This window comes from Takifugu flavidus, unplaced genomic scaffold (assembly GCF_003711565.1).
Source record: "Takifugu flavidus isolate HTHZ2018 unplaced genomic scaffold, ASM371156v2 ctg988, whole genome shotgun sequence".
NCBI classification, from domain to species: Eukaryota; Metazoa; Chordata; class Actinopteri; order Tetraodontiformes; family Tetraodontidae; genus Takifugu; species Takifugu flavidus.
Window position 1 is genome coordinate 1 of NW_026622598.1, and position 22,646 is coordinate 22,646.

Sequence of the window (22,646 nt, forward strand, 5' to 3'; positions counted from 1 at the left end):
AAAGACCACACAGGATAGATTTGCAGTATTAAATTGGTTGTGGAAATCTGTCCCATGTGAGGATGGTCATCAATGACTAGAAAGGAAGTATCAGTTGTAGATTTGTCCTGTTTTATTTAGGCTGGCCACAAAACCGCCCAAACATTCAGACCAATCAAAAAAGGTTCTTCCTGTCTTTTAAAGATCAGAAGGAAAACTAGAAAACCCCAAAAGAAAGCTGCTGCAGTGTGCCATGCCCCTTCTCTACTGAGAAAAGCCATCCCAAAAAAGAGAAAAGCCCAAGTATGAAGCGAGCACCCTGTTAAACCTTGGTACCGAAAGCCTGCAATCATTCTCATCTTAGGTGGCTTCATTCCAGCCAGAAGCCCAAACCTGCCTCCCTCTTAAAGGGCAGCAGGTCAGTCCAACCACAGAAACCTTCATGAAGATCTGAAGCTTTCAGCATCCACAATTGTTGCACCTCACTTCCATTGGAGTCCAAATCAGAAGTCAACAAGTTGATTCTACACCGATTCTACACAATGCAACCATTTTAAAAGAGGTTTCCATGCATAAGTTTTCACACATTTTTATATAAATCTGTTTGTTCATCGCCTCCTTCTTTTTTTAATGATCATTAAAGAAAATGACCTTATTTGAGTTTTTCTCCTCACAAATATGACTTTCTATGAACGATGCAATAAATGCAGCTTGCAATCTAAGACAATATGGAAGTACGTGTATATAATAGTAGTGGAAGTAGTTCATAAAATAATACATTTTCTCTTCTCATCGAATTTTTCTATGTTATTAAAGTAAAACCTGCTCTTAGTCAACATCTAAGACATCAACCAACCAAAAATCCTAATTTTATATAATCTAATATAAAAACAGTAGAGAGAGACTCTTTCTGCAGAGACACTGGTGGCAGGAATGCAGAAGTATCACTTGCTCAACTTGGAAGGTGGAGCATAAACCACCAGCTGAGAAGGTCCTCAGCGAGAGGAAGTGGTGGAGAACCATGAAACTTGCTAAGTTCCACCTCAGCTCCAGAGACGGGCTGAGCTGGAGCTGTGGCACCAGGTATCTCCCAGAAGAGCCTCCAACAAACAAGCTCTTCTCTTGGGAGGAGAGGGCTTTGAATCTCAGCTCAGTGTGTGTTGTCTCTAGTAGGTCGCAGCTGCACTTTTCCTGAGGTCCTTGTTGATGCCCTGAGGGGAATTGATGCTCCTGCAATGTTTTTCTGGCAGCATTGAGCTTGCAGTGGGGCAATCAAACACACTGTGGGGTGGCTCTCTTTCCTTTTCTCATCTGGAGAACAAGTGACACCAGCTGCCAATCATTGTTGGAGAAATGTGCAGTCAGGGGAACTATGTGTCGCAGACTATAGCCACCCTTCCAGCATCCAGCAGTGTCTAAAACCTTTGATTTGGTTTCACCAGAGAGTGTAGGGATTGCAGGGTTGCTGCAGCATCGCCCACAAGCTATCAGGAGTGGGTCGCTTTGTCCCAACTCCTGACAAGAGTTGAGTGCTATTGAGAAATGTGGTCTCACAAACTTGGAAGGTATTTTGACCTACACACACTTTACATACGGTGTAGATTGTCCAACGCCCTGAAAGAACCCAAAATAGGAACATACGGCAGATAAGCCAGTGCAGGACCAGAGGTTTGTTGCTTGTAAGCTGTGTTTTGCTCTGGTACATGTTGATTTTTATTTGTCTTCTCTCAAAATAATTGTTATTTTAGACTAAGAGGCTGCAGTTTATCAGAGACCAGCTGTGATTCTGTGGCCTCAGCTCTGAAGTCCAACCTCTCCCATCTGAGGGTTCTGGACCTGAGCGCCAACAAGTTGCAGGATTCAGAAGCGGCTCTGTTCTGGACTGGAGAGTCCAAACTGTAAACTGGAGATGCTCAGGTCAGTCTTCATTTTTCTACCTATATACCAACTGCTAAGATGGTGAAGTGAGGCTGTTCTCAATACTGATGTGATGCACAACATTAAAAAAATTCCTTGTAATATCGTGAATTCAGGTACGACCCAACTAAGAACTAACGTAGGTTTAGTACTGACGCAGATAACATGCAGACCTGCACCGTATAACCTTATCCTGCATTTTTCAGATTGTTTTGCTGCAGTTTATCAGAGATCAGCTGTGACTCTCTGGCCTCGGCGCTGAGGTCCAATCCCTCCCATCTGAGAGAACTGGACCTCAGCTTCAACAATCTGCAGGATTCAGGAGTGAAGCTGCTGTCTGCTCTCGTAGAGAATCCACACTATGGGCTGGAGACATTGAGACAGTAGCTGGTTGAAGCCAGTCAACTCCCGCTCATCTGCTGCATCACTCACTGACCACTGGTGAAGAGCATCTGTGGAAACATCTGCCGTCTACTCCCTCCATAGATGAAAAAAATCAGTTTTCAAAAAGCGGTGGTGGACTTTCAGGAGATCAGTCGATGGTCGACAAAGCAGAAGCAGCTTCGCCTTGAAGTTAAATTAGTTCCTGGTATCACACAATGCATCTTTATAAAGTTCTAAATGGCTCCTCGACCACTCTTATAAGCATGATGAAACATTCTCTTAATTGTCTCTTCTTCAATGTCTGTATTATACGTTACTATTTTACATCATGCCTTCAGAATCTTTAGGGTTTAGTATTTACTGTCTCTGTGACATGGAGCATTGGAATTTCAGCTGCAACCAGCAAAAAACCCATCAGAATGACGGCTATCGGTGGGAACCGCAGGTCATTTGACTTTAGTCAATCTGTTAAATGTTATATGATTTATTGCAATCTAATAAAAACAAATAATAAAGGTGGGAACTAGTAAATAAAAAGAAGCAAAATGACCAAATAAATCTCCCATGAATCCTGTAAATTTTAAGATGTCAAGAATGGAATATCAGCTTAAATGGAATCAAACAAAGTGAAAAGGCCTCCTTAAGTTTACTGCAAAAATAAAAACACAAAATCAAGAGAGACACTCGCCAAAAATTTCTCATTCTCTCTTCTGTCTCCACTCATTCTTTTATATTCTCTTAAGATAATGGGGACGGGGTCGTGTGATAACAAAAACAACCTAATTGGGGACTATATTTTTGTTGCAAGAACTTTGGCTCTTCAGAAATTTCTATGTTTGCTTCCACAGATTGTGCATCCACTAAAAACTCAGTGTTTTTGAGGAAACTACCAGGAGTGGCTGGAGTGGAGGCCAATGACGCTATAGCTACATATAGCTACATATAGATCACTGCTATCCTCAACCCAAAAGACCACCAGTTGGCGCAGCAATACTAAAGATAGGAGGTTGTTGTCGTTGCGCAGATGCGGAGTGATATCACGCACAAACGTGCCCTATGGTCTATATACCGTATTTTCGAGACCAAAGGGCGCACGTATTAAAAGGTGCAGCCTCAGTTACAGGTGCTATTTCTGTATTTAACACATACATCAGGCGCACCGGATTATAGGGCGCGGGCATGGTAAAACATACCGGTACGATAGCTTACAACATGCATGCTAGCGTGTATTTAGCAATGTATGTAGCAATTTAGCAATTTTGCGAAAGCCGGCAAGTCGAAAAGCATTTACAGATTTTGTCTGTGTAGATTCTCAACCATCCAGGCCATAATTATCCAAGGTAGTTTTCTGTGTCAACTGGACGGTTTTTTATTCTCTTTTGAAGACGTTTCTTCAGTTCTGAAGGCGCACCCAGTATCAGGGGGCCCCGTCCAGGTTGGAGAAGATTTAAGACTTAAGTGCGCCATGTGGTCGTGAAATTACGGTACCTCCGCTAAAAGCCAATCAGATCGCGTGAATTCCCAATTATTCTGATTAGAGCAACTCTCTCCGAAGTAGAACGTTCATGAGTCTATGAAATTTAAAATGACATATTTACTTAAAATTGCAGCACAGACCAGTTCTTTGCTCCGACTGGGCCGTTAGTACTGACGGCACAACTGTCCAGTCAGCTGTTGAGTGTCGGGTACTGAATTCACTCTTGACCAGGTCGGACATAATTAACACAGTGACGTGGGGAGGGGAGGCACTAAAAAGGAAAAAAGAAAGTGTACAAAAATAAAGATTAATATTTTTCACTGATATGTGTAAAAATGCATTTGGAGTCTGACTACACATTTCTGCCATTTTATTAAGTCAAAATTGTTTTTCCCGATCAAATCCAGGGCAGAAACCCCGGGTGAGGCAGGGGAGAATTGGGCCTCACGTCTGACTGCACGATCCAATACAAACTGGGTTGCATGACGTGTGCCATATTGCTAATATGAACTTTACAGAAATGGTCGTTATACACCATGACTTTCTGCAGTCTGTGTAATGTCTTTTATGCACGTGTGAGAGAACTATTCCTGCTGACCGCCAATAAAGTGCAGAGGAAAGTCAGCAGGTGAGGCAGGCAGTTGTCGTCGAAATCCTCAGAAGTGTACTCAGACAGGCGCACGAACAAAGTTCACCACAAGTTGAGACCAGACTTCGAAGACTTTTCCCCTGGCCAGGGGGGAGTGGCGCCGATCAGACACGAACTCTGCCGCGTCGTCCCGGAGACTCTCCTCCTCCTCCTCCCCCAGCGATGTCTCTTTATTAAAACAGACATGATTACACAGCAGGAGGCGTATCTTCGTTACACAGACGGCATCAGCTACATTTCTCACACAGGCAGGGGAACGTTCATGCTCGCCGAGTCACATTGCTCATGTTTGACCATATTGGAGCGGTGCTCAGCCTACGCACAGGTGCACGGGCCTGAGGACCCTAACCTAAGCAGATATCACACATTTTGTTTGGTCCTCCTTCTTACTAACACGCTCACATACAGATCCGTTCCCACAATCCACTTTCCCACATTTGAATCCTTCTCGTATTACCTACGAAACTACTCTACTTTTATTAAAATAGCAATAACATAAAATGCAATTCGCGATATTTCACAGCACAGTACTCTGCCTCACCTCAAGGGGGCGCACGCAGGCTGGCAGGTGCTTTCTCGCTGGTGCTTTAATAGGCAAACTTTATTAAAATTTATTGAAGCACCAGAATTTGTTTGAAAAATAACAGAAATTGTTACTGTTGGTCAAAATTAAATTTGTGCTGCACACATCTCTGCACTTTAATTTGTTTACAGTATAAATGAATTTCTTAAAACACAAGATGGGGCTCTATCCATAGCTATAAAAGAAAGTTCCTTATAGGACAAATATGGTCCTGTGTATATGTTTGTGTTGGTTTGTGAGTGTCATTGAAAGAGAAATGCTGATTGGATATGAAGCATTATCAGGAGTTGTATGCTGCTGGAAAAATGGTGAAATAAGATGCTTTTTTCAGTTCTTAAATCGTAAATCTGACTCTTGAGGAGTTTGTGGGAAAAGGATCTTTTGATGTGTTTCAATGACCAATATTGTTTGTGTATTTGGTGTCATATTTTACAAATGTTCAGTTACGTTCTGTGAACGCTGGTGCTGAAGTCATTATTTTTTTCTCAATGAAAATATTTAATATGTAGAAAATACAGACAATGAGGATGCGTCTAAATATCAAAATAATCATAAAAAAAAAAAAGGAGAAAAATACCTTAGATAATCGAAAAATATATTAAAACGATAATGATGTATATAATGAATGCTGGACTTTTACTCCTCCCTCAAAGAGGAGAACTTTCCACACCTGCTCAGAAGATTCTCGTCCTCTTTGGGTCTAAACTACGTATGTATGTGAATGGACATCCTCAGTGATGAAGTCCAACAGATCCAAACACAGGTGATCCATCACTGATGACCACCTCTCAGCTGTCCTTCAGTCACCTCAGACATTCAGCCAGCTTTTAATACCTTTGTTCAAGCCCAGAACGCACTGGATTATTCCCACTGAAGATGGAAAGCAGGTGGAAAACATGGGTTATTGTTAATTGTACTGGTGTGTGACTATAGCGCATTACTGGACCACTATAAACTTGTTGTTTGTTGTTTTTCTTTCTTTGTGGAGATTAACACGTTAAAAAATTTCAGTGGTTCAGCAGTTGATTGTGTTCTTATTTGACCTATACAACACCAATTTCACAAAGCTAAACATACATTTTTACAGAATAGTTTATCCTTCCGATTACCAGCACCAGCTATTCAAACTATATATGTAGTGCGTTTTAAAATGTAAAAAAGCTGAGAAGAATTAAGTTTCGGATATTGTTGGTGTGGCCCTCTGACACAATTCAGGTTTCTCATGATCGACTTGAACCAATCAACCTCATGGCTGCACACTGACCTCTGACCCCACTGACGCTCTCCTCTCTTATATTGAGAGCTTATTATAATTAACACGATTTAAATGATGTCTGCCTTGTCTCTCCTCTACCTGTCCTCCCCCTTCTCCTCCTCTCTCCCTACCCAGCCCCCCATCAGTAGGAGGGTCCCCCCCATATGAGCCTGGTCCTGCTCAAGGTTTCTTCCTGTTAAAAGGGGAGATTTTCCTGTTGATTGTTAGGGATCAGGCCCTGGGATTCTGCATAGCACCAAGTTTGACTACAACAGACATTACAAATAAAGATGATTTGATTTGATCTGAAATAAAGAACTGCGCCTGAAAATGAAGCAGAAGCAATAAAAACCCAACACCCGCAAAGCTTTCAAAGAATCTCAGATATTGATGAAAAATTCTGGAAATCATGATGAGAGATATTTTTGTCATGGCTCAAATTCCACAGCTATTAAGTGATTAAATGGATTTAATGGTGGTATTCTGGAGTCCACAATTTCAGGTGAAGTTACACTGGGGAACAATTTGAAAATATCCTGTTGAGTTTTTTTAATTTAAAATTATTCTGATTAAAAATAAAATTGGCACGCTGATTCCAAAATTACAGTCATCCCCCCCCCCCCCCCACCCAGCCCGTCCAGTTTTGAAAGCTTCTCCTCCAGATAAGCAAATTTCTCCCAATGAGCTGTTTGCAGCTTATCAGAGATCACAGTTGACACAGCGAAAGTGACAGTTCTCAACTTCGGGCTCCATCCTGACTGACCGAGCCCTGATGGAAAACCTCTAATATTCAGGTAGCACTTTGTTCTTTCACTGCTGTCGTCTCGAATCATGTTCCGCTGCGAGATGCGGCTTAATAACCTGCGTGTTCGCAATGAGCGTGCGCGTATTTCGGACGCACATTGCGGCTGGTCGACGGGAATGTTGTGATGACGATGATCAAACTTTGTACCGTGTTTCCTCTAACTGCGTTTTCCGCTAACCCTGACCCAAAATCTTAGAAGTTGAGGAAGCACATTTTAATACTCACAATAAGTCGACAATATTATTTGCAGTTAGTGGAAAAATCCACCGAAAGAGGGACACAAACGCGACAGTTTAGCCTCCTCTCTTTGTCCCTCCACCAGGGGGACAATCAATCCTTTATTTAAAAAAGGAGAGTATGTAAAGAGGTAGAGATCAAGGCATTCCATTTTATTGTTTTGACAACTGGTTCTTTGTGGAATATGAATTTGTTATTATGGATTTATGAAATTTGTTCTTGTTGAAATGAAGCAGTCAAGAAAACGAAACGAAACCTAAACCCATCGTGTTTTCATATTTTTGGTCCTGTACATGTGGTCAGATAAGATTAGTCTGAGCAGAATTGGGTGGTTTTTTGCCGTTTGCTGTGTGTCATCTATTCTATTCAGCATGTTGGGTTGCTTGACTTCTGTTGGGTTGTGTCAACTTGATGCATCACTTCTGAGATATTGACCCACCTTTTTCCTGAGGCTGGCTCCAGTGCTGCCAACACACCTGGCCTGAAAATCGTGTTCTTTAATCTTATTTTCTGTGTCAGCAGACTGTTCCTGTTTAACCATTTAGACTCACATTTAAAAATGAGCGAATGTGTGATGGAAGAGGAAGAGAGCGAAAAGTCCGTAGTGTCCAGCTGTGTGTCCATGAAGAGCGACATGTCCAAAGAGCGACCTTTCAACTTCGGTATTGGACCTCAAGGCTCACCTTTAAAGTAAGGTTTTCTGAACCACATAAACTCTGCCTTCGAACATTCACACCATACAAAACATCATTTTGTAGGTATTAGCCTCTACTTTCATGAAAAATGAAATTCATCAGGTCCTTAAAATGAAACGGTGCACCAAACATGTCAGGTGTTCGCTCCCATTAACGTCCATGTTAATTTTAGTGTGGTAAATCTTTTAAAACTGAAAATTGCTTCTGTTTTTAAGTGGTCATTTCTCCTACATGGGTTAACATCATCTCACAAAAATTCATAGGCATATATTTTAAAGTTTCCCAACAATATCCATCATGGCAGAGTGCTACAGCTCTCCATTTAGATAGGGATGGGTAAGACATGGCAGGTCTGTGCAGCTTGTTCTGCCACACTGTTCCACCACATGTCATGAAAATTCATTAAAAAGTCTATTTATAAGGCTCCTGGTTCTAATAAACCCTAATAAAGAGTGTGATCTTCCAGAAATCAGTCTACTGTTTGTTCATCTGAGCATTCAGGAGTTTCTGGCTGCCGTCTACATGTTCCACTGTTACACCATCAAGAATTAAAAGGATTATGGAGTCTTTCCGAAAATATTCGAAACCAAACCCCTTTTTCCAGTCTGTTAGGTTGTTAAATAACGATACAGTCCTGACTAGTATGTTATGAGCACCAAATAATTTAGTGGTTGAGCTGAAGACAGTCCTTTCACCATGTTGGCCTGTGGAAAACCAGTGTTGTCGGGCCCGATGGACCAGCGTCCCCGTCGTTGCCGGACCACCGTTGGTTTTGTGGGATCAAAGTGGGGCGTTTCCTGTATCCGGTTCTCCTCACGGATCCATGACTACAACATGTTGCTGCAAGTGCAGAGACGTTTGCTCTGGAAAGAACTTTAGAGCACATTCAGTGCTGCAGGATGAGGGGCTGGAAAAGGTGTGCCAGTTCTTTTCTCACTGCAGGGAACAGTTAAAAAAAGCAGCTTAAACTCTGAAAACATGAAAATTATACAGATACATCATTGATTTATTGATTCAGTTGTTAGCCAGAATGTATTAGAAATGTTCCTGTTTGATAAAAATGCAGTGAATTGGGATTATTTAACTACAACCTCTACAGATTATTTACCTTCATCACAGTCTCATCACTATTTCTGATGTCCTCAGGATGGACGAGGGACAGAGCAGAGTCCACAGTGCCCAGCTGTGTGTCCCTGAAGAGTGACCGGTCCAAAGATAGAGTGATAAACTTCAGAAGTTCAGACAAAATGTAAGAAAAGTAAAGCGTGATGATGTGTTCGTGTGCCAGCTGTTAGTCACATTAACAACAGCAGGTTGTGAGTTTATTATTGGAGATGTTTAACACTTAAACCTCAGACAGTCATATAGTTACATACTTAATGTGAATATTGTTGATTAGAAACAAGGATCGATGAATTCAGACATAAATGCTGGAACAATATTGAGTCAGGTTTTTTCATCTATAAATCAAAGGACTAATAGAGATCTGTTTCATAGTGAGAGGGGGGAGCACATCCTATCAAACTGGGACCAGTCAGCTCCACCAGGAGAGTCCTCTTGTTCACAATCTGGAAGCAGATCTGGAGATGCTGAAATGAAGCCCAAACAAAGTAAAATTGTTCAATATAAAATTGAACTTGTGATGTCATTAATTTGTAGTTGTGTTGATGATTTATGAGAGATGGAAATCATTGGTTTACTTATTTTCAGGAGGTGATCTGCAGGAGCTGATAGAAGGTCATAAGATCAGTCTGAAGAGAAGATGTGAACATGTGACTGAAGGAACTAATGAAGCAGGAAGTGGAACCCTGCTGAACAAGATCTACACTGAGCTCTACATCACTGAGGGACAAAGTGAGGAGGTGGACACACAAAATGAGGTGAGACAGCTTGAGAGAACCTCCCAGAAGAACATCCAGGACACTCCAATCAAGTGCCAGGACATCTTCAAAGTCTTATCTGAGCAACAGAGACACATCAGAGTGGTTCTGACCAATGGTGTCGCCGGCGTTGGAAAAACCTTCTCAGTGCAGAAGTTCAGTCTGGACTGGGCAGAAGGTTTGGAGAACCAAGACATCAGTCTGGTGCTTCCGCTCTCATGGAGGGAGCTGAACTTGATCAGAGATGAGCAGCACAGTCTTCTCTCACTGCTTCATATTTTCCATCCAACATTACAGAAGATCAGAGCAGAAGATCTGACTGTCTGGAAACTTCTGTTCATCTTTGATGGCCTGGATGAAAGCAGATTTTCACTGGGTTTCAACAAGCATCAGGTCATCTCTGATGTCACACAAGTATCGTCAGTTGAGGTGCTCCTGGTGAACCTCATCCAGGGGAACCTGCTTCCCTCAGCTCTCATCTGGATCACCTCCAGACCTGCAGCAGCCTATCAGATTCCTCCCTCGTGTGTTGACAGGATCACAGAAGTACGAGGCTTCACTGACTCCCAGAAGGAGGAGTACTTCAGGAGGAGGTTCAGTGATGAAGATCTGTCCAAGAGAATCATCTTACACATCAAGGCCTCCAGGAGCCTCCACATCATGTGTCTGATCCCAGTTTTCTGCTGGATCACTGCTATAGTTCTGGAGGACATGATGACCAGAGACCAGAGAGGAGAGCTGCCCAAAACCCTGACTGACCTCTACTCACACTTCCTGATGGTTCAGATAAAGAGGAAGAAGCAGAAGTATGGAGGAAAGCAGAGACCAGAGGAACTGACTGAGGCTGATAAAGAACTCCTTCTGAAGTTGGGTCGGCTGGCGTTTGAACATCTGGAGAAAGGAAACATCATGTTCTACTCAGAAGACCTGGAGCGATGTGGACTGGATGTCTCCGAAGTGTGGTGTACTCAGGAGTTTGTACAGAGATCTTCAAAAGAGAGAGTGTGATCTTCCAGAAATCAGTCTACTGCTTTGTTCATCTGAGCATTCAGGAGTTTCTGGCTGCCGTCTACATGTTCCACTGTTACACCAGGAAAGACACAGTGGTTATAAATCAGTTCCTAAAAGTTTGGAAACCAAACCCCTTTTTCCGGTTTGTTGGGTTGTTAAATAACGATCCAGTCACATCTCTTGATGACTTCCTCAGGAGAGCACTAATGAAATCTCTTGAAAGTAAAAATGGCCACCTGGACTTGTTTGTTCGCTTCCTTCATGGTCTCTCTCTGGAGTCCAATCAGAGGATCTTGGGTGGACTGTTGGATCAGATGGAGAACCATCCAGAAACCATCCAGAAGGTCCTCAACAACCTGAAGGAGGTGAACAGTGATAAAATCTCCCCAGACAGAAGCATCAACATCTTCCACTGTCTGATGGAGATGAAGGATCAGTCAGTCCATCAGGAGATCCAAGAGTTCCTGAAGTCAGAGAAGAAATCAGAGAGGAGACTGTCAGAGTTCCACTGTTCAGCTCTGGCCTACCTGCTGCAGATGTCAGAGGAGGTTCTGGATGAGCTGAACCTGCGGCAGTACAACACCTCAGATGAGGGACGACGTCGCCTGATTCCAGCTGTGAGGAACTGCAGGAAGGTTGTGTAAGTAAAGATTTTTGGGGCCGGACATCGGCGTTTAAATCAACCGAGTCGATCATGTCAGGTAGCAATACCCCCTCCAGTGGTCATTCCTTCAATTCTTTATTTCCATTGCAGCGTCCATAAATTAAAAAAGAAAAACAACAATTCATTCAGAAATGTTCAACACTGGCTGGATATAAGTTCAAAGTTCAATCCAGACAAACCAACATAAGGCAGGAATAATAGGAGCCACAAGTTAACGGACTATCATGAAATTACTGTCATGTCATTAAATAAGTTTTGTTTGTTTGTATACATCGTATTCAAACAACAGAAAAATACATTTTAACTAATAACACGTGACTATTTTGCTTCATTTGTTCAACGTAAAAACAGCCGGCCTCGTTGGTTTAAATGGGTGTTTTAGGTCTTTGTGGCGGTTCCGTTTGGAGCCTTTATGTGACCCACAAAGTTGTTTGACCCTTTCCACACCCGTTAGGTGGCAACTTCATCACTAGCAACAAAAGGTGCAGTGAAAATGATTTGAAGGAAAACAGGCAGATGTAACAGAAGCTGACGGCAATCGATGCAACCAGAGACTCTGATGTCATCGATCGGATCGCTGAATTAAGACTTGACGCACGATCGTACAAATTGTACGAAATGCAAAATATCCAAAGAGCCGATAGACAGATAAAAAGATGCACGTTTCTTTAAACCATTTGCTATAATCATTTTAAATATTGAGTAATTATGAGCTGTTCTAAAATAAGACAAATGTTAAGAATAATTCAGTTGCATTTCAGATCTGATGGTCGTTCAAACTGTTGCTCTACGGTGTTGAATTTAGCTTTTCCAGGAAATGAGCTACATTTGTGTTGAGGTAGATTCTCAGATAAGTTGATTAGAAATCCCAAAGTTTGACTCACTATTTTTGTTTCATACACAACAGACTATCTGATAGTTTTCTTTTAACGAGTCATTGGGAAGTTGTGGCCTCAGCAATGACGTCAAACCCTTCTCATCTACGGGAGCTGAGCTTAAGCAAGAACCAAAGCCTGACAGATGCTGGAGTAAAGTTACTGTGTTCTGCAATGATGCATCCAAACTGCAGACTGGAGACGCTCAGGTCAGGAGGCCTCTGTTGGTCTTTTCTAAATTTCTTTACATTTTCTGCTTTTCTCTTCACTTTCAGATTTAGAAATGTGTTTTTATTTGCCCCATTTATTGGTTTTCCAGGCTGTGGTGCAGCAGTTTATCAGAGATCAGCTTTGACTCTCTGGCCTCGGTGCTGAGGTCCAATCCCTCCCATCTGAGGGTTCTGGACCTGAGTGAGAACCAGCTGAAGGATCCAGGAGTGAAGCTGCTCTGTTCTGGACTGGAGAGTCTAAACTGTAAGCTGGAGACTCTCAGGTCAGCTTTCTTTTATCTTCGACATAACAACTAAACAATAAAAGGCTTCAAGATAAACTCCATTGACTTTTGGAGAAGAGAAGTGTAGTATGAATTTTTTAACTATGTTGTTGCTGTAATATCCCAGTTTATCATGGGGGGGGCAGAGCTCTCCTGACTCCAAGGGCCCTGATTAAATAATGAAATAAAATGAAATAATGATTTTGAGCAAGTGTAATATGACTTTTCCTCCATAAGAAATCATTTCTTGCCATGATTCCTTATCCAGCCTGAGTGACTGCAGCTTATCAGAGACCAGCTGTGACTCTCTGGCCTCAGCACTGAGGTCCAATCCCTCCCATCTGAGGGTTCTGGAGCTGAGTGGGAACCAGCTGAAGGATCCAGGAGTGAAGCAGCTCTGTGGTTTTCTCCAGGATCCTCTCTGTAAGCTGGAGACTCTCAGGTATGCAGTAAATAAATACTGAAATGAAAAAGACTGAAAGCTGATCTCGGTTTATGGTGGCAGAAGGAACTGCCGGCTTTTCTAAACCAACACTAAATGATGACTGTGTGTGCAAGAACTGTAAAATGGCATCTTTTATCTGTCATTCAGATTAAAGGACTGCAGGTTATCAGAGATCAGCTGTGACTCTCTGGGCTCGGCGCTGAGGTCCAATCCCTCCCATCTCAGAGAACTGGACCTGAGTCAGAACCAGCTGAAGGATCCAGGAGTGAAGCTGCTCTGTGGTTTTCTCCAGGATCCTCTCTGTAAGCTGGAGACTCTCAGGTGAGTCAGAGATGATCCAGTACTTTCCCAGGTGTAACTAGTTAGACAATAAATGTTTACATGTTTGATCTTTGTTATAAACGTAGTGTTACAGTTCTCGAAAAAAAGACACACAGGACAGATTTGCAGTATTAAATTGGTTGTGGAAATCTGCCCCATGTGAGGATGGTCATCAATGACTAGAAAGGAAGTATCAGTTGTAGATTTGTCTTGTTTTATTTTAGGCTGGCCACAAAACCGCCCAAACATTCAGATCAATCAAAAATGGTTCTTCCTGTCTTTTAAAGATCAGAAGGAAAACTAGAAAACCCCAAAAGAAAGCTGCTGCAGTGTGCCATGCCCCTTCTCTACTGAGAAAAGCCATCCCAAAAAAGAGAAAAGCCCAAGTGTGAAGTGACCACCCTGTTAAACCTTGGTACCGAAAGCCTGCAATCATTCTCATCTTAGGTGGCTTCATTCCAGCCAGAAGCCCAAACCTGCCTCCCTCTTAAAGGGGCAGCAGGTCAGTCCAACCACAGAACCTTCATGAAGATCTGAAGCTTTCAGCATCCACAATTGTTGCACCTCACTCCATTGGAGTCCAAATCAGAAGTCAACAAGTTGATTCTACACCGATTCTACACAATGCAACCATTTTAAAAATGTTTCCATGCATAAGTTTTCACAAATTTTTAGATACAGTGATCCCTCGTTTATCGCGGGAGTTGCGTTCCAAAAATAACACGCGAAAAGTGAAATCCGCGAAGTAGTCAGCTTCATTTTTTTTATTATTTTACAATGCAATACTGAACTATAGAATGAAACCAAAAATCAAAACCTGTTTAAAGCCCAAAATTTGTTTAAAACAATAATTTAATATAGTAATACAAGGTGGAAACATTGTCACTCGCGTATTTCACAGTCCCAGCTGTGCCTCTTCGTCCTGACTCCGCTCCGCTGGAGCGTCTGTTTCTACTGAAGGCGCAGGAGTCTTTCTCCGAGAGAAGAACATTGTTATGGGTAGTTGTTGGCGCTCTTTCTTTTTCTGAGCAAGAAGATTTTTATAAACGGATATGCCACCTTCCATTATATTTGAGAACTGCAATGAACGACTCGCAAAAAAAATCCGTGAAGCAGCGAAGCCGTGAAAGATGAAACGCGATATAGCGAGGGATCACTGTAAATCTGTTGTTCATCGCCTCCTTCTTTTTTAATGATCATTAAAGAAAATGACCTTATTTGAGTTTTTCTCCTCACAAATATGACTTTCTATGAACGATGCAATAAATGCAGCTTGCAATCTAACACAATATGGAAGTGTGTGTATATAATAGTAGTGGAAGTAGCTCATAAAATAATACATTTTCTCTTCTAATCGAATCTTTCTATGTTATAAAAGAAAAACCTGCAATTAGTCAAATCTTAGAGATCAACCAAAAATCCTAATTTTCTATAATATAATATAAAACAGTAGAGAAGACTCTTTCTGCAGAGACCCTGGTGGCAGGAATGCAGAAGTATCACCTGCTCAACTTGGAAGGTGGAGCATAAACCACCAGCTGAGAAGGTCCTCAGCGAGAGGAAGTGGTGGAGAACCATGAAACTTGCTAAGCTCCACCTCAGCTCCAGAGACGGGCTGAGCTGGAGCTGTGGCACCAGGTATCACCCAGAAGAGCCTCCAACAAACAAGCTCTTCTCTTGGGAGGAGAGGGCTTTGAATCTCAGCTCAGTGTGCTTGTCTCTAGTAGGTGGCAGCTGCACCTTTTCCTGAGGTCCTTGTTGATGCCCTGAGGGGAATTGATGCTCCTGCAATGTTTTCTGGCAGCATTGAGCTTGCAGTGGGGCAATCAAACACACTGTGGGGTGGCTCTCTTTCCTTCTCTCATCTGGAGAACAAGTGACACCAGCTGCCAATCATTGTTGGAGAAATGTGCAGTTAGGGGAACTATGCGTCCAGACTATAGCCACCCTTCCAGCATCCAGCAGTGTCTAAAACCTTTGATTTGGTTTCACCAGACAGTGTAGGGATTGCAGGGTCGCTGCAGCATCACCCACAAGCTATCAGGAGTGGGTCGCTTTGTCCCAACTCCTGACAAGAGTTGAGTGCTATTGAGAAATGTGGTCTCACAAACTTGGAAGGTCTTTTGACCCACACACACTTTACATACGGTGTAGATCTTGTCCACCCGCCCTGAAAGAACCCAAAATACTAACATACGGCAGATAAGCCGGTGCAGGACGAGAGGTTTGTTGCTTGTAAGCTGTGTTTTGCTCTGGTACATGTTGATTTTTATTTGTCTTCTCTCAAAATAATTGTTATTTTAGACTAAGAGACTGCAGTTTATCCAAGACCAGCTGTGATTCTGTGGCCTCAGCTCTGAAGTCCAACCTCTCCCATCTGAAGGTTCTGGACCTGAGCGACAACACGTTGAAGGATTCAGGAGTGAAGCGGCTCTATTCTGGACTGGAGAGTCCAAACTGTAAACTGGAGAGGCTCAGGTCAGTCTTCATTTTTCTACCTATATACCAGCTGCTAAGATGGTGAAGTGAGGCTGTTCTCAATACTGCTGTGATGCACGACATTAAAGAAATTCCTTGTAATATCGTGAATTCAGGTCTGACCCAACTAAGAACTAACGTAGGTTTAGTACTGACGCAGATAACATGCAGACCTGCACCGTATAACCTTATCCTGCATTTTTCAGATTGATTGACTGCAGTTTATCAGAGATCAGCTGTGGCTCTCTGGCCTCGGCGCTGAGGTCCAATCCCTCCCATCTCAGAGAACTGGACCTGAGTTGGAACCAGCTGAAGGATCCAGGAGTGAAGCTGCTCTGTGGTTTTCTCCACTTTCCAAACTGCCGACTGGAAACTCTGAGGTAAACACCATTCTCAAAAATGTCCATTATTCCATCCGAGGGTCCTCACACTTTCTGAGTGTGTGTGTTGTGCCCAGTTCCTTCAGGAGGGAGGGCCACACGGTGACCACTTATTCATGATAAATTGATTTAAGGACAATGAAAAAGCCAACAGATGGTAACCAAAATTAGACGAAACTACGTGAGGGTGCCTGGTAGACACCAGCCAACGAGGAGGGAGATGGTGAGGGAGACAGGAAGTCATCTAAGACAGGTTGGCTGTTTCTGAAACCACCCCCTATACCCTACATAGTGCACTCAATAGTGGGACGCCATTTTGCAATAGTGTCCGAATTGTTAGTGAGCATCGCTGTACCCTATGTAGTGCACTCAATGTATCCCACAATGCACTGCGAAAAGAACAAGCGAGCACCCTAACTCGGAAAATGTATCCACCCTAGCCCCCAGCCGTAAAGGCTGATGGGATACATTTTTTAACGTAATTTCTACTGTGCGGTTTGATATTTGAAATTTTTGGAAATAAGATTTTTTTTTCAGTAGGGGTCCAATATGATCATCTTAAAATATTACAACATAAATTTGTAAAAAAAAAAATCAACCAATCTTCACTGATCCCTCGCCCCTCACTTAAATTGTTCTTCAGAATCGTCTGTTCCTCACCAGGCGACAGAATCTCAGTAAAAGAATATTTACAAAGATGAAAAGTAGCTTTGATCCATTTTTTGATGAAAAATTGCTTTTTTTTTAATTAAATGTTTTTAAAAATTAAATGTTTTCACGACAGCAGAATATGACTTGAGAATGTATCATCACGTCTTGGCTTGAAAATGTCAAGGGACACAATTATTTTAGGTAATAAGTAATTATTATTGTATTATTATTGACATTAATATTTCATTTTACTATATAAAGTTAATGATAGGGTAAAATATTGCATTTTCATAAAATGACCGCTGAATGTATTTCTGATGGGTTAAAATAATTAAATGGACCCGGCCACTTTCCCCGGCGACCAATTCGTAATTATTATGCGACACCATGACGTCACTTTACGTGCGCCGTAAATGACGCCGTTGTCCGAATACTAACTTTAAATTGAGTGCACTACGTAGTTCACTCAATCCATGTCCCCCATGTAGTGAGTAGTGAACAGGGAACGAGGGTGTGGAGTCGGAAACAGCCGTTGTGCCTTTAAAGATGAGCCACAGGTGAGATGGATCTCCATGATGAGATGGGAGGGAAAGAGGTCGGGAGAACCTGGGAAGAGTGAGGGCCAGAACAATATATATTCTCCTCTGGAACAGTGCAAACCTGAGAGGTTGGAATCGTGGTAATTACATATTACTATCATTTTTTAACCTGTAACTAAATTTAATATTTACAGATCATGCCTTTGATTAACCTTTCAGATTAATACTGGTTTCACTTATAACCTTATAAAAGTTTCCCTTCTTTATTTAGATTAATTCACTGCAGCTTATCAAAGATCAGCTGTGACTCTCTGGCCTCGGCGCTGAGGTCCAATCCCTCCCATCTCAGAGAACTGGACCTCAGCTTCAACAATCTGCAGAATTCAGGAGTGAAGCTGCTGTCTGCTCTCGTAGAGAATCCACACTATGGGCTGGAGACATTGAGACGGTAGCTGGTTGAAGCCAGTCAACTCCCGCTCATCTGCTGCATCACTCACTGACCACTGGTGAAGAGCATCTGTGGAAACATCTGCCGTCTACTCGGTCCATAGATGAAAAATTCAGTTTTTAAAAAGCGCTGGTGGACTTTCAGGAGATCAGTCGATGGTCGACAAAGCAGAAGCAGCTTCGCCTTGAAGTTAAAATAGTTCCTGGTATCATCGGGGTTGTGTGTATATTTAATAACACAATCTCAAGTTGTTTATTTTAAATAAAAGAACACCGTGAAGTCACCTGACAACAAACCAAACTAATTGGGGACTAAACTAATTTTTGTTGCAAGAACTTTGGCTCTTCAGAAATTTCTATGTTGGCTTCCACAGATTGTGCATCCACTAAAAACTCAGTGTTTTTGAGGAACTACCAGGAGTGGCTGGAGTGGAGGCCAATGACGCTATAGCTACATATAGGTACATATAGATCACCGTTATTCTCAACCCAAAAGACCACCAGTTGGCGCAGCAATACTAAAGATAGGAGGTTGTCATATATCCTCTTTCATATGTTAAGTCAAATGTTCATATATCCTCTTTCAAATGTTATAAGTCAAATGTTCATATATCCTCTTCATATGTTATTAAGTCACATGTTCATATATCCTCTTTCATATGTTATTAAGTCAAATGTTCATATATCCTCTTTCATATGTTATTAAGTCAAATGTTCATATATCCTCTTTCATATGTTATTAAGTCAAATGTTCATATATCCTCTTTCATATGTTAAGTCACATGTTCATATATCCTCTTTCAAATGTTATTAAGTCACATGTTCATATATCCTCTTTCATATATTATTAAGTCACATGTTCATATATCCTCTTTCAAATGTTATTAAGTCAAATGTTCATATATCCTCTTTCATATGTTATTAAGTCACATGTTCATATATCCTCTTTCAAATGTTATTAAGTCATATGTTCATATATCCTCTTTCAAATGTTATTAAGTCACATGTTCATATATCCTCTCTCATATGTTATTAAGTCATATGTTCATATATTCTCTTTCCTATGTTATTAAGTCACATGTTCATATATCCTCTTTCAAATGTTATTAAGTCAAATGTTCATATATCCTCTTTCATATGTTATTAAGTCAAATGTTCATATATCCTCTTCATATGTTATTAAGTCAAATGTTCATATATCCTCTTTCATATGTTATTAAGTCACATGTTCATATATCCTCTTTCAAATGTTATTAAGTCAAATGTTCATATATCCTCTTTCATATGTTATTAAGTCACATGTTCATATATCCTCTTTCAAATGTTATTAAGTCATATGTTCATATATTCCTCTTTCAAATTATTAAGTCACATGTTCATATATCCTCTTTCATATGTTATTAAGTCATATGTTCATATATTCTCTTTCCTATGTTATTAAGTCACATGTTCATATATCCTCTTTCAAATGTTATTAAGTCAAATGTTCATATATCCTCTTTCATATGTTATTAAGTCACATATCATATATCCTCTTTCATATGTTATTAAGTCAAATGTTCATATATCCTCTTTCATATGTTATTAAGTCACATGTTCATATATCCTCTTTCATATGTTATTAAGTCAAAGGTTCATATATCCTCTTTCATATGTTATTGTTGTGGTTCGGTTTCTGGTCGGCACTCGGACTTCTCACCTCCCCCTCTACCTGCAGGAAGGCATTCATTTTTGTGATCTTAGATTTGATATTTTCACATGTTCATATATCCAATAAAGTACTATAAAGTTACTATAAAGTTCATTAAAGTACTCTTGAATCTTGAATATCCTCTTTCAAATGTTATTTGTTGTGGTTCGTTTCTGGTTGGCACTCGGACTTCTCACCTCCTCCCCTACCTGCAGGAACGGCATTCAGGGGGGCCGATCTCCGAAGAGCGCTGACCCTCCAGCGCACCTGCAGCTCGTTACGCCTAAATCAGGAAGACAATAGTTAACAGCAAACGAAATAATTAAAATAAAAAGAATAAGCTTAGATAAGCAAGGGGTTGCGCAGTACACAGTCACAGATTCTAAATTTAATTTTTATGCGCCTTTTGTGATCTTTGATATTTTCTTAATTTGAAACTTTACTGTGTTTGCTTATGTGTTTATCTGCTTTGTTATGTAGCTGAGGATCAAAACATTTTTACATGTACATTTTGGCAAAAGTTAAAAATACATTTGTGTAATGCTAATAGTTTAATATCATACTGTCGAAATATTTGCATGAGTTTATGTAATGACAGGAACTACATTTTGGGTAGAAATAAAGTTGATGAGTCCTTATATTTTCTGTTAAGTTTAAATGTATTTTTTATTTTACTCTTTATTTGCATATTTGAATTAAACTTGAACGCAGTGGTCGGCTCCTTTGTTTACTTCCGGTTACTGTCGCTAATTTCCGGTCTCGTGAGCTAACTCTCGCTAGCTTGTCACTGACGGTGGTTGTCAGCGCAGCATCAGCGAGTCTCCAGCCCGGACGCGGCTGCCTGGACAAGGTGAGCTGGATGACCCGGAGAAGCGTCCTTTTAGTCCGTTTTTGCGAGGATGACAGAAACGGGAACCTTTGGGCAGGTCCTGTGAAGTTGGACACGTCGGTGATTGAGAAGTGGAAGGAAAACGACCCTTAAATAGCTTTTTAGGACTTAAATGACAGATATCACAGAAAAAGCTCATCAATAACTGTAAATGAGCCAGACTTGCTGGTCAAACCAGGCTTTTGTAGGAAATCTGGCCTCGTTTTAAGTTTTTTAAATGCATTTCTTTAAACTCTTAGAACACAGAGGAACTCTTGTATTGGGGGCAGAAAAGGTACATTTTTATCTGGTAAAATTCAGTCAAAAGAGCACTAAAAGCATGAATAAACTGAATCATGTAGATTCTAATGACATAAGCTGGAGCTCCTACAGTTACAGCCCATAATGAGGCTGCAACTGTTTCTGTGAAAGTTAACTTTTATACAGTTTACATTCTGCAGATTTCTGTCAAATTTCAATGCAAACATTCACATTAATCGATATAATAGAAATCTGTTACATCATGGATCAGTCAGTAATCTGGGACAACAGCAACGTTTAATCCTGGATCACTGCTCGATATATTTAAATGAACAAAGACAACTGATACTGATTTAAGACAGAATTTGTGCATTTTGATGATCACATTCATTGGATTTTTAACCACTGATGGAAACATATTGATTCATTTAAATCGGGTGTCAAAGTCAAATGGACAGAGGGCCAAATAAAAAATGTAGCTCCAAGCCGAGGGCCAGACTGATCGAATGCTCATTGAAAAATTTTAAAATGACTAGTGCAGGGGTCACCAACCTTTGTGAAACCGAGAGCTACTTCCTGGGTACTGAATAATGTGAAGGGTGACCAGTTTGATACACACTTCTGAAATAGCCAATTTGCTCAATTTACCTTTAACTAAATGTCATTATTAATACCGTATTGGCCTGAATATAAGACGGTGTTTTTTGCATTGAAATAAGACTGAAAAAGAGGGGGTCGTCTTATAATCAGGGTCGTCTTATATTCGGGCCAATACGGTGGATCCAGTCCATTCGGGCCTCAGTCTGACCGGGATTTCCTAAAACACAAGCTCAGGACAAAGCTAATGCTGGTGCACAACTGGACCTTACTGGTCTGACAATGTTCAAAATCATTTTAAAATACATTAAATATATCAGTCGGTGCACAATGAATTTGACACGGTTCTGCTTTATCGGTTGAATGAGTGACATTGAATAATTTATTGATCTGATCAAGTGTTACTCTTTGTTTCCTTCGCAACAGGAAAAAATACATTTCACATTGGAGATGTGGAACCAGAGAAGGATCCAAACGCTGCGGAATAGGCTTCCTCCTCAAATGGGGTGAAATCCGTAAATGTCTGGTCATCGGCGAAGTCGCGGCCCAGGCTTTGGTCGGCCGGGTCCATTTCCCCACTTTCTTGTCTTTCTCGCTCCTCCTGTGAGGGATGAAGGTGAAGAGTGAGAATAGAAGAAATTCTGCTGAGCCAAGAGAACTTGTTGACCACCTCACCTCGGGGCTTCCCATTAAAAACTCTACGAGGGAGCTGGATCTCTCTCGGGTCTGGACCCCCTCCAGGATCTTATACACCATCGACCGGCAGAACTTTTCCGTCACTGTCTTTTCCAGCCTTGTCTGTTTGTGCGACAAGAACGGGGTGAAAATGGACCGGCGGGATGGGAAAAACCCTGAAAGGCTCAAAGGCTTTGATCATACGACACCTCCAGGTGGCGCCGGAGCTCTGCCGTCCTGTCCTCGGACACAGCGAAGCCCATGAGCGTCACCTGCACCGAGGCCCCCTGCAACAGCACCGGGTTGGTTGACAAGCGCCCCGTCACTCAGGGTGGCGTGCGCGGCCCGGACCTGGTAGTTGGTTGACCGCAGAACCTCAGGGCTGGAACT

The 22,646-nt window shown here is 41.5% G+C and overlaps 1 protein-coding gene and 1 long non-coding RNA gene across 5 annotated transcripts; both read left to right on the forward strand.

Moving 5' to 3' along the window:
* Window positions 1-1,669: 1,669 nt before the first annotated feature.
* Window positions 1,670-6,632, forward strand: LOC130521434 (uncharacterized). The gene is made up of 3 exons (XR_008949333.1): window positions 1,670-1,896; window positions 2,103-2,565; window positions 6,448-6,632. It is a non-coding gene; the product is annotated as an uncharacterized LOC130521434 (long non-coding RNA).
* A 242-nt stretch (window positions 6,633-6,874) lies between these two features.
* On the forward strand, window positions 6,875-18,695 carry LOC130521433 (ribonuclease inhibitor-like). Of its 4 annotated transcripts, none has more exons than XM_057024986.1 (12): window positions 6,875-7,038; window positions 7,809-7,976; window positions 9,128-9,230; window positions 9,479-9,591; window positions 9,692-11,512; window positions 12,444-12,620; window positions 12,731-12,904; window positions 13,173-13,346; window positions 13,497-13,670; window positions 15,975-16,148; window positions 16,355-16,528; window positions 17,990-18,695. In XM_057024986.1, the coding sequence occupies exons 5-12, from the start codon at window positions 10,797-10,799 to the stop codon at window positions 18,168-18,170; spliced, it is 1,944 nt and encodes a 647-aa protein (XP_056880966.1). In that variant the 5' UTR covers window positions 6,875-7,038; window positions 7,809-7,976; window positions 9,128-9,230; window positions 9,479-9,591; window positions 9,692-10,796; the 3' UTR covers window positions 18,171-18,695. The 4 variants fall into 4 exon arrangements, with proteins under 4 accessions (XP_056880966.1, XP_056880967.1, XP_056880969.1 ...); XM_057024987.1 differs by lacking the exon at window positions 17,990-18,695 and adding an exon at window positions 17,668-17,942; XM_057024989.1 differs by lacking the exon at window positions 13,173-13,346.
* Window positions 18,696-22,646: the final 3,951 nt, after the last annotated feature.